The sequence below is a fragment of the Talpa occidentalis genome, unplaced genomic scaffold (genome assembly GCF_014898055.3).
Source record: "Talpa occidentalis isolate TD23 unplaced genomic scaffold, MPIMG_talOcc4v2.1 talOcc4.6, whole genome shotgun sequence".
In the NCBI taxonomy this organism is placed as follows: domain Eukaryota; kingdom Metazoa; phylum Chordata; class Mammalia; order Eulipotyphla; family Talpidae; genus Talpa; species Talpa occidentalis.
In genome coordinates, this window is record NW_023604972.1 from 61,291,591 (window position 1) to 61,310,679 (window position 19,089).

Genomic DNA, 19,089 nt, shown 5'->3' on the forward strand with positions numbered 1-19,089 from the left:
AAGAATTCAAAATTGCCGTGATGAAAAAACTGATGGAAGTCATTAAGGAAAACAATGCTCAGAAGAATGAAACTGAGTCCCTAAAGAGGGAAGTAAAAGAAATGCAGGAGATCAGAGAATTAATGGAGGCACTAAAGAACTCTGGGAAAAGCAATGAAGCAGAATAGATGAAATGGAAGAACGAATAAGTACTCTTGAAGACACAGAAATAAAAAGAACCAAAACAGAAAAGGAAAGAGAAGTACAAAGGAAAAAGACCAAAGAAAGACATCGGGAACTATGAGACTCCATGAGGAAAGGAAATATAAGAGTTATAGGAAGGAGGAGGAGATGAGAGAGATGTAGGAACAGAGAAAATATTCAAGGAAATAATTGAAGATAACTTCCCAAACGTGAAGAAGGAGCTGAAAATTGATACACAAGAAACAAGAACACCAAACTTCCACGATGAAAGGAAAAATACAGCAAGACGCGTAATAGTAAAGCTCCTAAGAATCCAAGACAAGGAAAAAATAATTAAGCTGACAAGAGGGAAGAAACAGATAACATTCAAAGGAAAACCAATCAGACTGACATCAGACTTCTCCGAAGAAACACTACGGGCAAGGAGAGAGTGGAGGGACATAGTCAACAGACTCCAAGAAAACAGATGCCAACCAAGAATACTCTATCCCGCAAAGCTCTCCTCCTTCTATGAAAGAAAGAATAAGGACCTTCCGAGACAAACAGAAACTCCGGAATTTCATTACGACTAAACCCTCATTCCAAAAAATACTACAAGGAGTCCTAAAGCCAGAACCTCAGAGGGACAAATAACAACGAAAGAAGGCCAAAAAAAAAGTTATTAAAAGAATAAATAAATAAAATCAAAGGAAAGACAAATACAATGGCAAATACAGACGCTAACATATCAATATTAACTCTAAATGTAAATGGACAAAACTCTTCAATAAAAAGACACAGAGTTGCAGCCTGGATTAAGAAACAAAACCCAACCTTTTGCTGTCTCCAGGAAACACATTTAGCTACAAAAGATAAAAATAGACTCAAAGTTAAAGGATGGAAAACAATCCTACAAGCAAATGGACCAAAAAAGAAAGCAGGAACAGCTATACTTACATCAGATAAAACAGATTTCACACTCAAAAAGGTAAAAAGAGACCCCAACGGTCACTACATTATGATCAAGAGGACAATACTTCAAGAAGAAATAACACTCATTAACATACATTCACCAAACGAAGGAGCAGCAAAATATATCAGACAACTATTATCATCTTTGAAAACAGACATCAGAGAAAACACATATGTAGTGGGCAACTTCAACACACCAGTATCAACAATGCATAGATCAACGAGACAAAAAATAAGTAAAGACACTAAAGCTCTAAATAAGAATCTAGAGTGCTTGGGCTTAACAGACATCTATACAACACTAAACCCAAAAAAATCTGAGTGCACATTTCTCTCAAGCGCACACGGATCATTCTCCAGGATTGATCACATCAACGGCTACACCAAGATTGAAATCATATCAACCATCTTTTCTGACCATGAAGGCATCAAACTAGAAATAAACCATAAAAAGAAGGCAAGGAAATCTCCTACCTCATGGAGATTGAAAACCACACTTCTGGAAGACCACTGGACTAATGAGGAGATCAAAGAAGAAGTTAAAAAATTCTTTGAATTGAAAGACAAGGAGGACACCAATTTCCTAAATGTATGGGATGTAGCAAAAGCAGTAATAAAAGGAAAATATAAAGCAATAGAGGTTCACATCAAGAAACAAGAAAGAACTCAAAGAAACATCCTAATCTCGAAGCTCAAAGATCTAGAAAAAGAACAACAAAAACAAACCAAAACCAGTAGAAGAAAAGAAATAATAAAAACCAAAGCAGAAATAAATGAAATTGAAACTAAAAAAACAATCCAAAAGATCAATGAAACCAAGAGCTGGTTCTTCGAAAAAATAAATAAAATAAACAAAACCCCTAGCCAGGCTCACAAAGGAAAAAAGGGAGAAAGCACAAATAAACAGGATCATAAATGAAAGAGGAGAAATCACAGTGGACACAGCAGCAATCAAAAGAATAATCAGAAACTACCATGAACAGTTATATGGAAACAAGTTCAACAATTTAGAGGAGATGGACAAATTCCTACAACTCTACAATCACCCAAAGCTAGAGAAAGAAGAATAGAATACCTAAACAGACCAATTACAAGCAGCGAAATTGAAATGGTAATCAAAAACCTCCCCAAAAACAAAAGTCCAGGACCTGATGGATTTACAAATGAATTCTACCAAACATTCAGAAACGAATTAGTGCCTATCCTTGACAAACTCTTCTAAAAAATTGAGAAGGAAGAGATAATACCAAACACTTTCTATGAAGCCAACATTACACTAATACCAAAACCGAACAAGGACAACACAAAAAAAGAAAACTACAGGCCGCTCTCGCTAATGAACATTGATGCAAAAATCCTCAATAAAATTTTAGCTATCAGAATCCAACAATGTATCCATAAGATAATTCACCACAACCAAGTTGGATTCATTCCAGGGACACAAGATGGTTCAACATCCAAAAATCAATCAATGTTATCCAACACATCAACAAAAAGAAATATAAAAACCATATGATAATATCAATAGATGCTGAGAAAGCTTTCGACAAAGTGCAACACCCATTCATGATAAAGCCCTTGAAATTCTTGGGATACAAGGAACATACCTCAACATCATAAAGGCCATATATGACAAGCCAACAGCCAGTATCATTCTCAATGGCAAAAAGCTGAAAGCATTTCCATTAAGATCTGGAACAAGACAAGGATGTCCACTCTCACCACTGCTTTTCAATATAATACTGGAAGTCCTAGCCAGAGCAATAAGACAAGAGAAAGACATCCAAGGAATCCAAATAGGAAAAGAAGAAGTCAAACTATCACTATTTGCAGATGATATGATAATATACATAGAGAACCCCAAAAACCCCACAGAAAAACTAATTCAGCTAATCAATCAGTTCAGTAAAGTGGCAGGATACAAAATCAGCATGCAAAAGTCAATAGCCTTCCTATACACAAACAATAAATCTTAAGAAGAAATAAAAAAAAATCCCTTTTGTTATCGAAACAAAAAAAAATCAAATACTTGGGAATAAATCTAACAAAAGAGGTAAAGGACCTATACAAAGAAAACTATAAAACACTGTTAAGTAGAAGAAGACACAAAGAAATGGAAAGACATCCCCTGCTCATGGATTGGAAGAATTAATATCATCAAAATGGCCATTCTACCAAAAGCAATATACAGATTTGATGCTATTGCAATAAAAATTTCAATGTCATTCTTCAAAGAAATACATCAATTATTGATGAAATTCATATGGAATCACAAAAAACCCCGAATAGCCAAAGCTCTCCTGAAAAAAAAAAGAGAAGGGAATGGAGGCATCACACTCCCAGACTTCAGACTATGCTACAAAGCCATAATCATCAAAACTGCATGGTATTGGAACAAGAACAGACACACAGACCAATGGAATCGAATAGAAAATCCAGAAATAAACCCACAGATTTATGGTCAACTCATCTTTGGCAAAGGAGCAAAGACTATGCATTGGAGCAAAGAAAGTTTGTTCAATAAATGGTGCTGGGAAAACTGGGTCACTACCTGCAAATGAATGAAGCTTTACTACTACCTAACACCATGCACAAAAACCAACTCAAAATGGATTAAAGAACTAGACATAAGACCTGAAACCATAAAATACATAGAAGGAAATATAGGCAAAACACTACGTGATAGCATATCAAAGACATCTTTACAGACACATCACCCCAAGCAGTGACAATGAGGGCAAAGATAACAGCTGGGACTAAATCTACTTAAAGAGCTTCTGCACAGCAAAAGAGACAATAACAAAAACAAAGAGAAACCCCACAGATTGTGAGAACATTTTTGCACAGCACACTAATGATAAAGGACTGATCAGAAAAATCTACAAAGAGCTGATGAGACTCAACAAAAACAAAGAAAATAATCCAGTCAAAAAATGGGCAGAAAAGCTAAAAAGAAACTTCTCTCAAGAGGAAATGCAAATGGCCAACAGGCATATGAAAATATGTTCAACATCACTTGTAATCAGGGAAATGCAAATCAAAACTACAATGAGATACCATCTTACACCAGTGGGAATGGCACATTTTAAAAAAATCTAGCAACAACAAATGTTGGCGAGGTTGTGGAGAAAAAGGAACTCTCCTGCACTGTTGGTGGGAGTGCAAACTGGTCCAACCACTATGGAGAGCTATGTGGAGATTTCTTGACCTACTAACATAGAGCTTCCATATGATCCAGCAATTCCACTCCTAGGTATTTACCCAAAGGACACAGAAACATCAATTCCAAAGAGCACCTGCACCCCTATGTTTACAGCAGCACTATTTACAATAGCTAAGCTTTGGAAACAACCCAAATGCTCAAAAATAGATGACTGGATCAAGAAGATGTGGTACATATACACCATGGAATATTACTCAGCAATTTGCAGCAACATGGATGGAGCTGGAAGGGATCATGGTCAGTGAAGTAAGCCAGAAAGAAAAAGAAAAATACCGGATGGTGTCACTCACAGCAGGAATCTAGAAAACTTAAATAAGGGACCAGGAAAAAGAATAACTATAAGAAAGAAAATATCAAAAACAACAAATAACTATGAACCAGAGACACTCTATGGGGGGTGAGGGGCGGGGAAAGGAGGGCTTGGGGTCAAAATAAGGGGGTTGTAATTATATGGGAAATAAAAAAAATAAAATTTAAATTAAAAAAAAGTCCTAACTCAGGGTAGTTAGGAAAACTCATGATACAGCTTTTGAGTCCCATATTGACACATTATAAAGTTGAAAAATTAATCCTGCCTCAGAAAAATATTATTAATAATGAAATCCATCCTTGTTATTTCATTATCTGTTTGTCTGTCTATCTTACCCTTCTACTAGCCAGGTCTCTCAATTCCTTGATATCTTGTACTTTAATGACCTTCTAACCACTTCAGCCACCAGTTTTCTGTCATATCCTAGCTGTTGTCTGTACCATTAAGTACACTTTCTCTCATAATATCATTTCTAAGCATCCCACTGTGCTTCAAGAATACCATCTGTATTTCTGCTCTCTATATATCTCAACTCCAGCAGTCCTTTTTGACTACCTCCCTGCAGCCTCAAATTTCACTGCCTAGTCTGAATTGCATAATCAGTCACTGTAACTGATTAGTCACTGTAATCATTATAAATCACTCCTTCAGTATATACATGCAATTCCTTTGTCCATCTCTCACTTGTTCTAATTTATAAAACTACTCTTCTAGATAAAATAAACTCTTATTCTACTCTGGGCCTGCACATGAAAGATGGTGGAAACTTGCTATCGCACTTACCAGTGTCACTTTACATTAATGACTAATCTCAGGTGTGTTCTTAATAGCAATAAAAATCTGCCACATTTATCCAGTATATTTACTTTCTCACTCTCCCAGAAAGCAATTTTGTGTCTTCTTTCTCCTTAAAACTTTAGTACATCCATTCTTGTTCTTACTATCTGCTAATTAGCTTGAATCCTCTTTCACTCTCCTGTAGGAAAGAACAAAAAAGACTTGTGGTAGAGAGAGTACAAATAACAAAATGGCGTTTACAAATCCTACCTATTTACATTATATGTAACTAGATTAAGGACTTCCAATTAAAAGACAGAATGGCAAAGTAGATAAAATTATGATCTGACTATATACTGCATAAAACAGACACGCTTTATTTTTTTAAATTTTGTTTGTTTTTTGTAAGATTTATTTATTTATGCATACAAGAGCTGGGGTACAGGCTAGAGGTGTGGGGGATGAGAGAATTCACCAGAGACAGAGTGGGGAACAGAAGAGGCAGATCTACTGAATTACACTGCTACAGGGAGCAGAGGGTGAGACAGGAAAAGTCTGCTGCGCCATGTGGATTGCTCCCTGGCTGGCTGGGGATCAAACTGGTGCTGCAAAGGCTACAAATTGCTTCATAGTGTGGTGCTTAGCCCCTTGCGCCACCAGGGAAGCCCAACAGACACACTTTAGATTAAAAGATACAAATAGATTGAAAGTAAAAGTATAGAAAAAGAGAGCATGTAACAGTAACCAAAAGAGAGCTGGAGTGATATACTACTGTCAGATAAAATAGACTTTAAGATAGAAAGAAATTACTAATAGAGATTAAGAAGGACATTTTATGATAAAAAAAATTCAGTCTATCAAGGAGAGATGATAATTTAAAAATATATGAAGTGAAAACCGGCAAAGTGGAAGGGAATAATATAAGTGATTCAGTAATCACTTTGTAAATTTCTATACCTCACTTTCAATATAAGGACTGGAAAGAAAATAATTAAGAATTAGAAGCCTGGAACAGCACTATATATGCTCAATAGATTTACAAGACATTTTATAGGACATTTATCTAACAACAGTAGAATACATATATTCTCAAGCACACATGAAACATTCTCCAGAATAGACTATATGTTAAGCCACACAACTTTTTTCAGTAAATTTATTTTTTTTTAAGATTTATTTGGGCCTCCCCAGTGGCGCAGCGGTTGAGCGCTGGGTTGCAAAGCTGCCCGCAGCCTCTGCAGCGCCGGTTCGATTCCCAGCTGCTCCCTGGCCACCGGAGGAGGGTCCCACATGGCGCGCAGACCTCTCCTGCCGCCCGCTGCTCCCCTCAGCAGTGTACTTCGGTCCTTCTGCCTGCTCTGCTCCCCGCTCTGGCTCTGGTGAATTCTCTCACCCTCCTGTGCTTCTACTGTACCCAGTGCTTGTATAAATAAATAACAATAAATCTTTGAAAAAAACGATTTATTTATGCATACAAGAACTGGGGTACAGGCCAGAGATGGGGGAGTGGGGTAAGAGGATTCACCAGAGTGGGAAACAGAACAGGCAGACTGACTGAAATACACTGCTGCGGGGAGCAGTGAGTGAAACAGGAAAGGTCTGCTGCATCATGTGGGTAGCTCCCTGGCTGGGGATCAAACTCTTGTTGCAGTGGCTGCAGATAGTTTCATAGGTTGCATCTTAACCCCTTGCACCACCAGGGAGACCCTTTCAGTAAATTTAAAGAATTGAATCATACATAGTATGATAGTATGTTTTCTTATGAGAATAGAATAAAATTATAAATTAATAGAAGAAAATTTGGGAAATTTATAAGTACGTGGAAATTAATGTACTCCTAATTAACTAATGGATCAGATTACATCTCAAGGAAAATTAGAAAATATGTTGAAATGAATGAAAATGAAAATATAACATACCAGAACTTATTAAATGCTGCAAAAGCAGTGCTTAGAGGGAAATTTATAACTGCACATGTCTATTTAAAAAGGCGGGGTGGCAGGAAGGTACAGGTTCTCTATGTATCCAGGCAGACAGGTAAAGGAGAGTCCCGGAGCCCTCAGTGACTTTTTTAGGCTTTTAATGATCTTTTTATAGCATTTGTAGTGAGGCAACCAGGTGCAAGGCAGGAAGGGTGGCTAGGAGGCAGGATGCTGGCAGGCCTCCCAGCTTCCCAAAACTTTACTCTCTACAGGCTCTCTGGCATTCTCTATGGTCTCTCCACTGCTCTCCACCCTCTGTGATGCTGCCCTCATATGCTCAGTCTCTTAGCTCAGGTGTGCCCACTTACGCATGTCCATGCCATACTGCAGGTGTCCACCATTAGGAATGAGTCCCCTGATCCCACATTCCCATGCTCATTTACCCTATAGGGGATAATTTGCAAATCGATAACATAACTTTCCACCTTGTGACACTAGAAAAAAGCGAACTAAACCTAAGAAAGTAGAAGGAAATAAAGATTACAGTGGGAATTAATGAAATAGAGATTGTTTTTAAATAGAAAAATCAGTGAAGCCAAAAGTAGTTTCTTTGAAAAGGTCTATAAAATTGACAAACCTTTAGCTGAACTACCAAAAGTAAAAAGGGAGATTCAAATGTCTTAAAAAAACAACACAAATATATTCTCTGACAGTTGCCGTGAGTTTAGGTTAGCCAACTCATGCTCAGAATCTCACCAGGCTGAGATCAAGGTGTCATCTAAGCTGCAGTTCTCATCTGCTCATGTAGATTGCTGGTCAAACTCAGTTCCTTTAGCTATAGGACTCTAGCCCCCAGATCCCATAGAATCTCCACCTTACACAGTTCACAGTCTGGCTGCTCTCTTCCTCAAGGCCAGCAGAAGAACATTTACTGTTGCTTTTCATCTGTTAAGGGCTTGCCTAATTAGATCACTCCCATCTCTCCAGACTAATCTTGACTGATCTCTCTTGACTGTCAGCTGATTAGGGAACACAATTACATCTGCAGAACCCTTTTTGCCACTTAAAGTAATCTAGCCACAGGATTGATAGCACATCATATTCACCTGTCGCACCCATAATGACAGGGAGGGAATTATCCATGTGATCTTTGGCACATTATTTTGTCTCTAATATCTTAATATATCCAGTATCTGAACACTTTCACTGTTTCTATTACTACTACTACTGCCTTGATCCAAGCCACTGTCATTTCTCCCTGGGATAAAACAAGTGATTTTTGCTCTTGCTCCATGTCTGGTCATTATCAACATAGTAGCTAGAGTAACCCTAAATATAAAACAGACCATGTCACTCCTGCTTGAAATACGATAATGGTCCCACGTTGGGTGGGAGCCAGAATCCTTACAGTGGCCTAAAGGCCCTACACAGTCATCCCCACATCATTATCTCAATTTCCTTATTGCTTCCTAATTTCTTCCTGGCTTCCTCTACTCCAGACACGTTGGCCTTCCTAATGTTTCTTAACCACTCCAGGCCACTTCTTCAGGCCCTTTCTTCCTGCTGTTTACTTTGCTTGTATTCTTTTCCCCTAGGTATTTTTATAACTTTCACCTTCATAGGGAAATGAAGTTAAATCAGGCTTTTCCCATTACTAGCTTCTACCTACACCTTGCATTCCTCCCAGGTTGCATTGTGCATGTGTATGGACACCTGGGGCAGAGAGGCGTGGTCCATGAGTGCCTTTGATGCCAGACACTTGGGCTGAGAAGCCAAGGGGCTGGGGTGTGCGCATGTGTGAATGAAGACACCTGTGCCCAAAGACAAAGGCTAAAATGTAGGATAATTCCAGTTTTATAATTCATCATCCATCTGATTTCAGGAAAACTGGTTAACTTCTTTGACATTTTCTTGATCTATAAAGTTAATTTCTGTTGCTGAGGGTTATTGTGAGATTTAAATAGCAAAGGGGAGAAAGAAATAAGCATTGAATTTTGAAGCTAAAGCCCATTTAGATTGTGCCTGTTGAAATTTGTAATTCTGGCCATTTGTAAGCTTTTTTCCTCTGAATTCTCCCTTGGCATTCTTCACCACCTTTCCTTTCTGTTTTGTTTTGTTTTGCTTTGCTTTGCTTTGCTTTGTTTTGTTTTGTTTTGTTTTGTTTTGTTTGGTGTAAGTCTCACAGAAGATAAACAGGGTAAAAAGTTTCATGGCATAGCTCTTCTCTCTCAGCCAATCAGTGGTTTTACTTTCCTTGTCCTTCCTTTGTCAGTCAACAAATATTTAGTAAGGTCTGAACAGATAGGAAGTCCTGCAGGAGGTAGCTGAATACTTAATTCCACTTTGCAGTTATCCAGGCCTGTTGTTCCATTTCACAAATGGAAACTGTAGAGGCAGAACTGGACACGGTGCAGGTTTTCTGATCCCATGCAGACCTGGTAAAGGAGGAGTCAGAGTCCTCAGTGGTTTTGCAGGTTTTTTATTGGGGTTCACCAGGCATATGGCAGGCAGGGGTGCTGGCTGGGGGGCTGGGAGGCTGGCAGGCCTCCCAGCCCCCAGCAAGTCTTTACTCTATCTGGGCTCTCTGGCGTTCGTTCTGCTGCTTCTCGGCTTCGGCTTCTGCTGCTGCTCCTGGCGTCCCCGTGACGCCGCCCTTAAAAGCACAGTCTTAGCTCAGCTGAATCCCATCCACCCATGCCCACACCCTGTTCCAGGCGCCCGCCATCAGGCATGCATTCAGGACAAGGATCCATCATCTATCCTGATGGCGGAAGGGCAGAAAAGCCTGATATTTTCTTTACCCTACAGAAACTCAATCCTACCTGAAACAAGAACTTTTTCAGTGTTAATCCTGTGTTAATGAATTTGTTAAATTAGTCTCTGCTGACACAGAAGAGAGTGCTGTTATATGTGAGAGAATTTATTGTTTAATCTTATACATAACTTTGAAGGTATGGTGGGTTGGCTGGGGACTAGGGGGTGGTGGAGAAGATGCTGTTTCAGTGTAGCCAAGGTGTAGGGTAAAGAAAATGTCAGGCTTTTCTGCCCTTCCGCCATCAGGATAGATGATGGATCCTTGTCCTGAATGCATGCCTGATGGCGGGCACCTGGAATAGGGTGTGGGCATAGGTAGATGGGATTCAGCTGAGCTAAGACTGTGCTTTTAAGGGTGGCGTCACGGGGGGACGCCAGCAGCCCCAGCCAGCAGCAGCAGAACCTGAAGGAGAAGCCGAAGCAGAAGCAGAGAACGCCAGAGAGCCCAGATAGAGTGAAGACTTGCTGGGGGCTGGGAGGCCTGCCAGCCTCCCAGCCCCCCAGCCAGCACCCCTGCCTGCCATATGCCTGGTGAACCCCAAATAAAAAACCTGCAAAACTACTGAGGACTCTGACTCCTCCTTTACCCGGTCTGCATGGGATCAGAAAACCTGCACTGTGCCCCTTCCAGCCCCTACAATTGGCGTAGTCGGCAGGATCCATGCAGACGGGTATTGGAGCCCTCCAAAGGCCTGGAGACTAAGGAGTAAAAGACTGCCTGTGACGACACTGGAGGCGCCATGGCACAGAAGGTGGACATCCACGAGCTACAGGATGAGACCTGGCGTGAAGGAGACGCCCGAGAGGACCAGCCAACGACACCGGAAAGGACCAGCCAACGACACCGGGAAGGACTAGCCAACGACACCGGAAAGGACCAGCCAATGACCCCTGAGGCAGCAGGCCGTTGCTGACGCAAGGCGAGGCCAATGGACTTCAACTGATGGACGTGGACTGATAAACTTGGATTGACAATACCGCCAGAAGGCAGAGGACCTTGGCAGGTTATTTTTTTTTTTGAGAATCTGGGGGTGGCCAGTGGGCCTAGATGGCCAAAAGCAGACTGTGCATGCCCAGCAGCCAGGTGGAGGAGAAAAGCCAACTAAGGTGGCAAAAGCTGGTACTGATGCTAAGTTGAGAAGCCCTAAAGCGGCTGTTAAGCAGCCTGGGTATGCTGAAGCCCTGTGAGTCTCGTAAAATCACCTATGGTGATGCCCTGCTCATTCTTGAGTGAGGGTGAGGAGCTGAGGAGCCCGTCCTTGGGGGACGGGTGGGGAATGTGGCTTGGGTGGAGCCCAAGCCAAATGCAAAGTTTGGATCCCCAACCATTGCTTGTGCAGTGTTGGCTTGAGAGCAGGGGTCTGTGAGTCGCATGGGTGGCCATGAAGGCCGAGTGTTGGAGCGACTGCAGACAGAAACCCTGAGGGTTGGCGATTACCCCCAACAGAATAAAATTGCCAATCCCAGAGCTAGTGCATCCTGGGGGTGGATGCTGTGTGTGCCTTGTAGCCGAGACTACAGCCAGAGAAGGCCAGGAAGCCTGACGGCTCCTGGTGTGTTATAGCAGATGCCGTGTGTGATTTCCCCTCCCTCGTATGAGCAGTGCCTTCGGCAGCAGATTTGGTGGCTCATCTGCTTGGTACCAATAATTGTCTTTTGCACTTGGTTGGTGCCCTGCCTGGACTTATTTGTTCTGTTGTATTTTGTTATGTTGTATTTTGTTATTTGATGTATTTGCTTTTGTGGGCCATGGCTGCATTGTTTGTTTGCTTAGAAAATTGTGTATATATGTATAGACTGTATGGCAGAAAACCCTGAGGGGGTGGACTGTAGGGTAAAGAAAATGTCAGGCTTTTCTGCCCTTCCGCCATCAGGATAGATGATGGATCCTTGTCCTGAATGCATGCCTGATGGCGGGCACCTGGAATAGGGTGTGGGCATAGGTAGATGGGATTCAGCTGAGCTAAGACTGTGCTTTTAAGGGTGGCGTCACGGGGGGACGCCAGCAGCCCCAGCCAGCAGCAGCAGAACCTGAAGGAGAAGCCGAAGCAGAAGCAGAGAACGCCAGAGAGCCCAGATAGAGTGAAGACTTGCTGGGGCTGGGGCCTGCCAGCCTCCCAGCCCCCCAGCCAGCACCCCTGCCTGCCATATGCCTGGTGAACCCCAAATAAAAAACCTGCAAAACTACTGAGGACTCTGACTCCTCCTTTACCCGGTCTGCATGGGATCAGAAAACCTGCACTGTGCCCCTTCCAGCCCCTACACAAGGAGTATCAGGTTAGACCAGTGTCTGCAACTGAGTGTGTTTGTTTAAGAAAGGAGATCTGGCAGGAGCAAGGGTCATTTCAACTCAGTTTTTAAAGGTGCAGAAGGAGTTTCTTTATTGTCATTAAGTTGTTTTACTAGTCTAATTTGATAAAGAAGCTAAGGAAATATCTTAAAGTACTTTCAGTGGGCAATAGTTATTTGTAGTGGACATTCCAAAGAACTTTCAAAAAGGCATAAGAATAAATGCAATGTAAGAAAATCTTACAAATTACCAAAGAAAATTAAAAAAAGAAGAATGAAAATCATGGATGGGATCATTTAGACTAGACAAAACAATATAACTTACAGTTTACTTTCCTATGGATAGACTACATTTGGCTTTAGGCTCCCTAGTGGTTACCAAAGAAGGAAGTTAATTTTGTAATTTCATATACAGTAAGATAAAAATAAAGTGATCAGAAAAAGCAAAATGTGCTGATTAGAAAACATGAAAGGAATTTCTCCAAGAAGACCATGTGAAAATGACCGTTTGTGATTTTGAAACTTCTGAATGGCAAGAAGAGCAAGGGTGGATTTCATTAAGCTAATTTCTATTGCAGTGTCAGTGCAGACTGATGGCATACTGAGCACTGGCCATCCAGCATCTCTGATTTACAGACCTGGTTCATGTCATATTTTTTCATTGAGATAACATAGGTTTAGGTTCACATCTCTTCAGATGTATCTACCACACCACACCTACCACCACGACATCCACAGTTCTCCACCATAGTCCATTGGGCCCCCTCCTACTTTGCTCTCACCTTCCCCCTCCCGCCTGCTAGTCTCACTTTCACAGTCAGATTTCTAGGGTTTGTTTTTTTGGCTTGGTTTTATATGATTCTTTGTTTGGTTTCTGGTATTTTTCTTTTCTCTTTCTGGCTTATTTCACTTGGCATAATGCTCTGCATTTCCAATTCATGTTGCTGCAAATGGCAAGAGTTCATCTTTTTATTTATATATATATATTTAGTTATATATAGTCAGTTATATATATAGTATATATACTATCTATAGTATATGTAGTATAGTATTCTTTTTTTTTTTAAAGATTTATTTTTATTTATTTATACAAGCACTGGGTATAGTCAGAAGTGCGGGAGGGTGAGAGAATTCAGCAGAGCCAGAGCAGGGAGCAGAGCAGGCAGAAGGACCGAAGTACACTGCTGAGGGGAACAGTGGGCGGCAGGAGAGGTCTGCGTGCCATGTGGGACCCTCAATCCTGCTCCGGGGGCCAGGGAGCAGCCGGGCATCGAACTGATGCTGCAGAGACTGTGGGCAGCTTTGCAACCCAGCACTCAACCGCTGCGCCACCGGGGAGGCCCTGTAGTATAGTATTCTGAATATAGTATTTCATTGTGTATAGCCCCCACTCTTAGTTCACTCATCTGTCCTTGGACATTAAGGTTGTTTTCATAACTTGGCTATTATAACTAGGGGTGCAGTAAGCATAGGAGTGCATACTTAAAATTAGTGTTTCTCCATTCTTCCAGTTGATACTTTTGAAAGAAATTGCTGAATTGTATGGTAAATCTGTTTTTAATGGTTTGAGAAACCTTCATACTGTTTTCCATAGGGCTGGACCAGTATGCATTCCCACTGACAGTGTAGGAGGGTTCCTTTTTTCCCACATTCTCAAGAACACTTGTCATTTCTGGTATTTTCCATATGAGCCATTCTTACAGGTGTGAGATGGTATTGCATTGAGGCTTTGATTTTCATTTACCTGGTAAGTCATGAATCATTTTTTTATATGCCAAAATGGCATCATATTCTTAAATTTATTCTTAATAAACAGTGAGTCTAGCAAATAGCCTCTTATTTTACCTCACAGAAAACCTGTTCCATTATTCATTAATCACCTTTCTGCTTTCCTCATACAGATTAGGTGCTTGATTGTTCTGAGTTAACATCAGTGTATTTACAGGAAACTTCCCAGTGGGAGATAGTTATGGAATACTAAAGTTTACATTATTGTCATAGACTATAAAAAAATGCTTCAACTTTATGCTACTCATTACTACAACTTTTTCTCTTCATCATCTGTTCGGAAATCCGGTATCCGGTGCTTACTAAACATGGTAATGCGATCAAAGGAAGAATGTCAACTGACTAGAGCAGATTACTAGAAATCAGAAAATTCAGCTTCTAGCCATCACTCAAGCATTGATTTTATGACAGTTGTCATGTCTTTTGAGCGTTCTAAGCGTCTTCATCTGAAGCCAAGTTTGCCCTGGTCAATCTCACAGAACTGTTCTTGGACAAATTAGATAAGGGTAAAAGTGCCTTGAAGGTAAAGCCACTCTGAATAAAAGTTAGTATGAATAGCTACTGAAAAGTATATTGCAGAGGCTAGAATGGTTGACCTTTGCAGCTTTCATGACTAGGTAATGCTTCATAATGAATCTCTGTTGTAGTGCCAGGAAGGCACAGTGCAGGTTTTCTATGATCCGAGCAGATGGGTAAAGGGGAGTCCTAGAGCCCTTGATGGCTTTTTCAGGCTTTTATTGAGCTTTTACCAGGCACATGGCAGGCAGGGAGATTGAGGGGCCAGGAGGCTAGCAGGCCTCCCTGCCCCCGGCAAGTCTTCACTCTTTCTGGGCTCTCTGGAATTCTTGTTCTTCTCTGCTGGTGCTGCTCTTGTTCTGCTTCTCCCTTCTCTTGCTCTTTCTCTCCCTTCTGCTCTGCTGGTGACCCCGTGACGCCACCCTTATAAGCCCAGTCTCTCAGCCCAGGTGCGCCCACCTATGCATGCCCACACTCTACTCCAGGTGTCTGCCATGAGGCATGCATATAGGACCACAGGGATCCATCATTAATCCTAATGGCGGGAAGGTGGGAAAGCCTGATACTTTTTCACTTACCCTACATCTGTCAAAGAAGCTAACTCATTAGATTATGATTATATAATATTTAATGGGGAAAAAATCCCTTTGTAAACATTTTTTACCTTGATAAAAATGTGCATTAAAAATCATGTCTAGGGCCTCCCCAGTGGCGCAGTGGTTGAGTGCTGGGCTGCGAAGCTGCCCGCAGCCTCTGCAGCACCGGTTCATACCGGCCACCAGCGAGGGTCCCACATGGCGTGCAGACCTCTCCTGCCACGCCTGCTGCTCCCCTCGGCAGTGTATTTCATCAGCCTGCCTGTTCTGCTGCCCGTTCTGGCTCTGGTGAATTCTCTCACCCTTTCATGCTTCTGACTGTACCCAGTGCTTGTATAAATAAATCTTAAAAAAAAAAAAATCATGTCTAAATTAAATAAAATCTTTATGTGACTTCAACCTATAATCAGTTTATGGTGTCTGTAGTCATTTTGTAGGGTGAGGATTTTATATGTTTAATAAATTGATAAATTATTAAACATTGTGTGGGAAAGAGAAATTGACTAGAATGTTTTCTCAGATAATAATTATTAAGGTAATTACAATTATTTTGAAGATGGACATAACTAAATTGAGATTTCCCTTTTGTTAATTTAGTAGAAATGTTTAAGCCTTATATTTTTTCCTGATTCCTTCTTTTTCTATCAAAATTAACATCCTCATTCTCAGTCCTAAATCATGATGCAGGCCAACTAACTCACTGCTGGCTCAGAAAATAAATAATGTCTTAAGGTAGGAACAAAAGTGGAGAAATGTTTTTTCTTGCAGGGAAATCCCTTTTGTGCTCTTACTCCTTTCCCCCTTTATCTGCCCACAAACACACAGAATTCCTCTGTAAATTCCTAGCACGCTGTGTTTAGTCCTTAAGAAAAGAGAAATGAGCAAATATTTGATTGTTTGGACCTGGCCTGGAAAAGTTTCTATCCAAGCTAACTTAAGAAATTTTTATTCCTGAGTCAACTTGATCTGTTTTCTTCTGTCAGGGGGCCATTCCTCGTGGCACTGGGGAAATCTTGGCATCCAGAAGAATTTAACTGTGCACACTGCAAAAATACAATGGCCTACATTGGATTTGTAGAGGAGAAGGGAGCCCTATATTGTGAGTTGTGCTATGAGAAATTCTTTGCTCCTGAATGTGGTCGATGCCAAAGGAAGATCCTTGGAGTAAGTATTGGAAACCTTTTTATTATGAGTTTTAGAGAAGAATAATTTGTTATAAAAACCTTTCATCATTTTTACTTTTTGTTTTCTTCTTGCTTGATTCCCTCTGCTTTCATCACGATTTATTTTCTTAGAGCAAAACTAAATGGACCTCTATAGAAGTATATCGGACCCATGGGGTTAAGTTGTCTTTAGTTTTATCTTACTGAGTGTTGGCTTGTCTGGTGAAAGTCTAGCCACTGTGGGGAAAAAATAATTTACTGTGGGTGTGCTACTTCAACAGGACCCTGTTTGCTGAGGAATGAAGAGGTCGCACAGACCACACACAGCAGAGTTCCCAAAACTGACACCTTCACTGTTTTAAATTAAATTCCATAGCTTTTATAAGAACAACTTTTCCCCACTTGTCAGGGTTCAAGCATAGGGCGCAGCTCTTATGAAATATATAAAACATGAGCCTTATAAATGATATATTTTTCTTGAATGCATACAATGTTTAAAAATATAACCTGTTTTATGAGTGTATACATATGATAGAAAAATAATCAAACCACAACTTTTTTATTTTTAAGGGAGTAATTTAGGAGTCAGGTACATAATAAATAATAATGAATGAATGAATTTCCTACTCTGGAATACTCAGTCTGCAATCATGAAGTAAGAGTTAGGCATTTCCTAGCTATAAGTGACTAGGAATTGGAATTTTATTTTAGAGAAGCGGGTGAAGGTTCCCATTATCATACAAATTATACAGAAGTTGGAAATGCCATTGCTGTAGTCTAGTATTTTCAGTATGAAAAATAATAATGAAATTTAATTCAAATCAATTGAGAGAAAAGTTAGTATAAATTAATGAGTTTAAATGGGTCCAAAAATTCAGGACACTTAAAAGTTATAAGTATACCACATGAAATATATCTGTATTACTAATTTGTACACTATGTTGGGAACAAAAGAGTAATGATTCAGACTACATACCCTTCTACATGATGACAAAAAATAAATAGAGCATGCATTTATAAACTTTATAAAACAATGTCAAGTAGAGTCTTAGGGTCAAGTAAGGTTCTATTTTTTTACTCTAAACAATTAGAAAATATAAAACGTATAAAGAATAAAATAAAATGGCCTGTGTATTTATCAAATTTTCATCCAGTTTGCTCTTTACACATAATCTATTTACAAAATTGTAACTATGCCTTATGCATATAACATTCTCGTTTTTGTGTGGTAAATATAAAGGAAAGAGAAAATTCCTGTGTTAGCTGCTCTTCAAAGCTGGTTTTTTGTATTCTTTTATTGAGGTGACAATGGTTTGCAGTACTTTAGATGAATCAGAGGTATAGGTCATACCATATAATGATATTATATTACCACACCTCTTAATTCAAAGAAATGATTCCTTGCAAAGCCAACTTCCCAAAATTTATTTTAATAATTAAATCTGGCCCCAAGTCTTTGATACTGGGTATATTTAGCCCTAGAGCCACTGTTGACTAGAATCAATGTTTTATGGTTAAAATTGTAGACACTCATTTTAATGTGTGCTTAGTACAGTCACAGCTAATTTCCAAAACCCTAAACATGTGTTAAACTGGTCAGATTACCTTGATTGTGTTAACTACTTCCATAATACACCAAAATAAAAGTTTGTTTTAGTTTTTGAATGTTTTTGCCCTTATTCCGAGACATTGTCAGTACTATGAAACCCACCTTTTGAGAGAAAGCAGAATATATTGTAGTAAGCACTTACGAAATGTTTATTCACTGCACGCATAATGTTTAAATAACTCAACAGTCATTCTTCACATAAGTTTATTGATGTGTATTTGTGAAAAACAAACATATAGTACATCAGTTTACATGATTTGTAAGTCTGTCCTGTTGCTTAGATGAAAAGCTCAAGACAGCCACAAAACATGTGTGTCTACTTTGGGCCAGTTTCACTCAACCATATTGGTACAGCTATTAGAATAAACATTTGCATTCATCTACCTTTCTATAACAGGAAGTCATCAATGCTTTGAAACAAACTTGGCACATTTCCTGTTTTGTGTGTGTGGCCTGTGGAAAACCCATTGGTAATAATGTTTTTCATTTGGAGGATGGTGAACCCTACTGTGAGACTGGTAAGATATAGAAGCCATTAGATAAAAAGATAAAACATTAACCCTAATATTGCTGTACAGCTAAAAGGAAATTTTGGGCAAAATAGTTTCCCTAATTGTTTAGGCTCATTTATTGTTACTCTCAATATATAGCAAATGTGAAAATTTTATCTCATTTTGTCCAAACAGTCCCAACACATTAAGACAAGTGAGCTTGTAAACATTACTTTAATGCAAACATATTTTGCTTGACTCCACAATATTTTACAGATATAAATTCTACCAAATCTTGTAGTTTAAAGCCACCCCTTAACACTCCAATGGGTGAATTTTGAATGACTATAAATGAGAAATATTCAACTTTTGAATTGATTTGTTCTTTAAGGCAACTGCCTTGACAATATTTTAGAAATCCTTTGTTACTTTACTGCATGAGAGAATAAACCTGGTT

General features: G+C 39.8%; 1 protein-coding gene across 5 annotated transcripts in view; it reads left to right on the forward strand.

Moving 5' to 3' along the window:
* PDLIM5 (PDZ and LIM domain 5) overlaps positions 1–19,089 on the forward strand; it is a 237,195-nt gene that overhangs the window by 209,420 nt on the left and 8,686 nt on the right. For all 5 annotated transcript variants that reach the window (XM_037530166.2, XM_037530160.2, XM_037530162.2 and 2 more), the window contains 2 exons: positions 16,353–16,533; positions 18,539–18,659. In XM_037530166.2, coding sequence (XP_037386063.1) covers positions 16,353–16,533; positions 18,539–18,659 — 302 coding nt within the window. The remainder of the gene's footprint in view (positions 1–16,352; positions 16,534–18,538; positions 18,660–19,089) is intronic.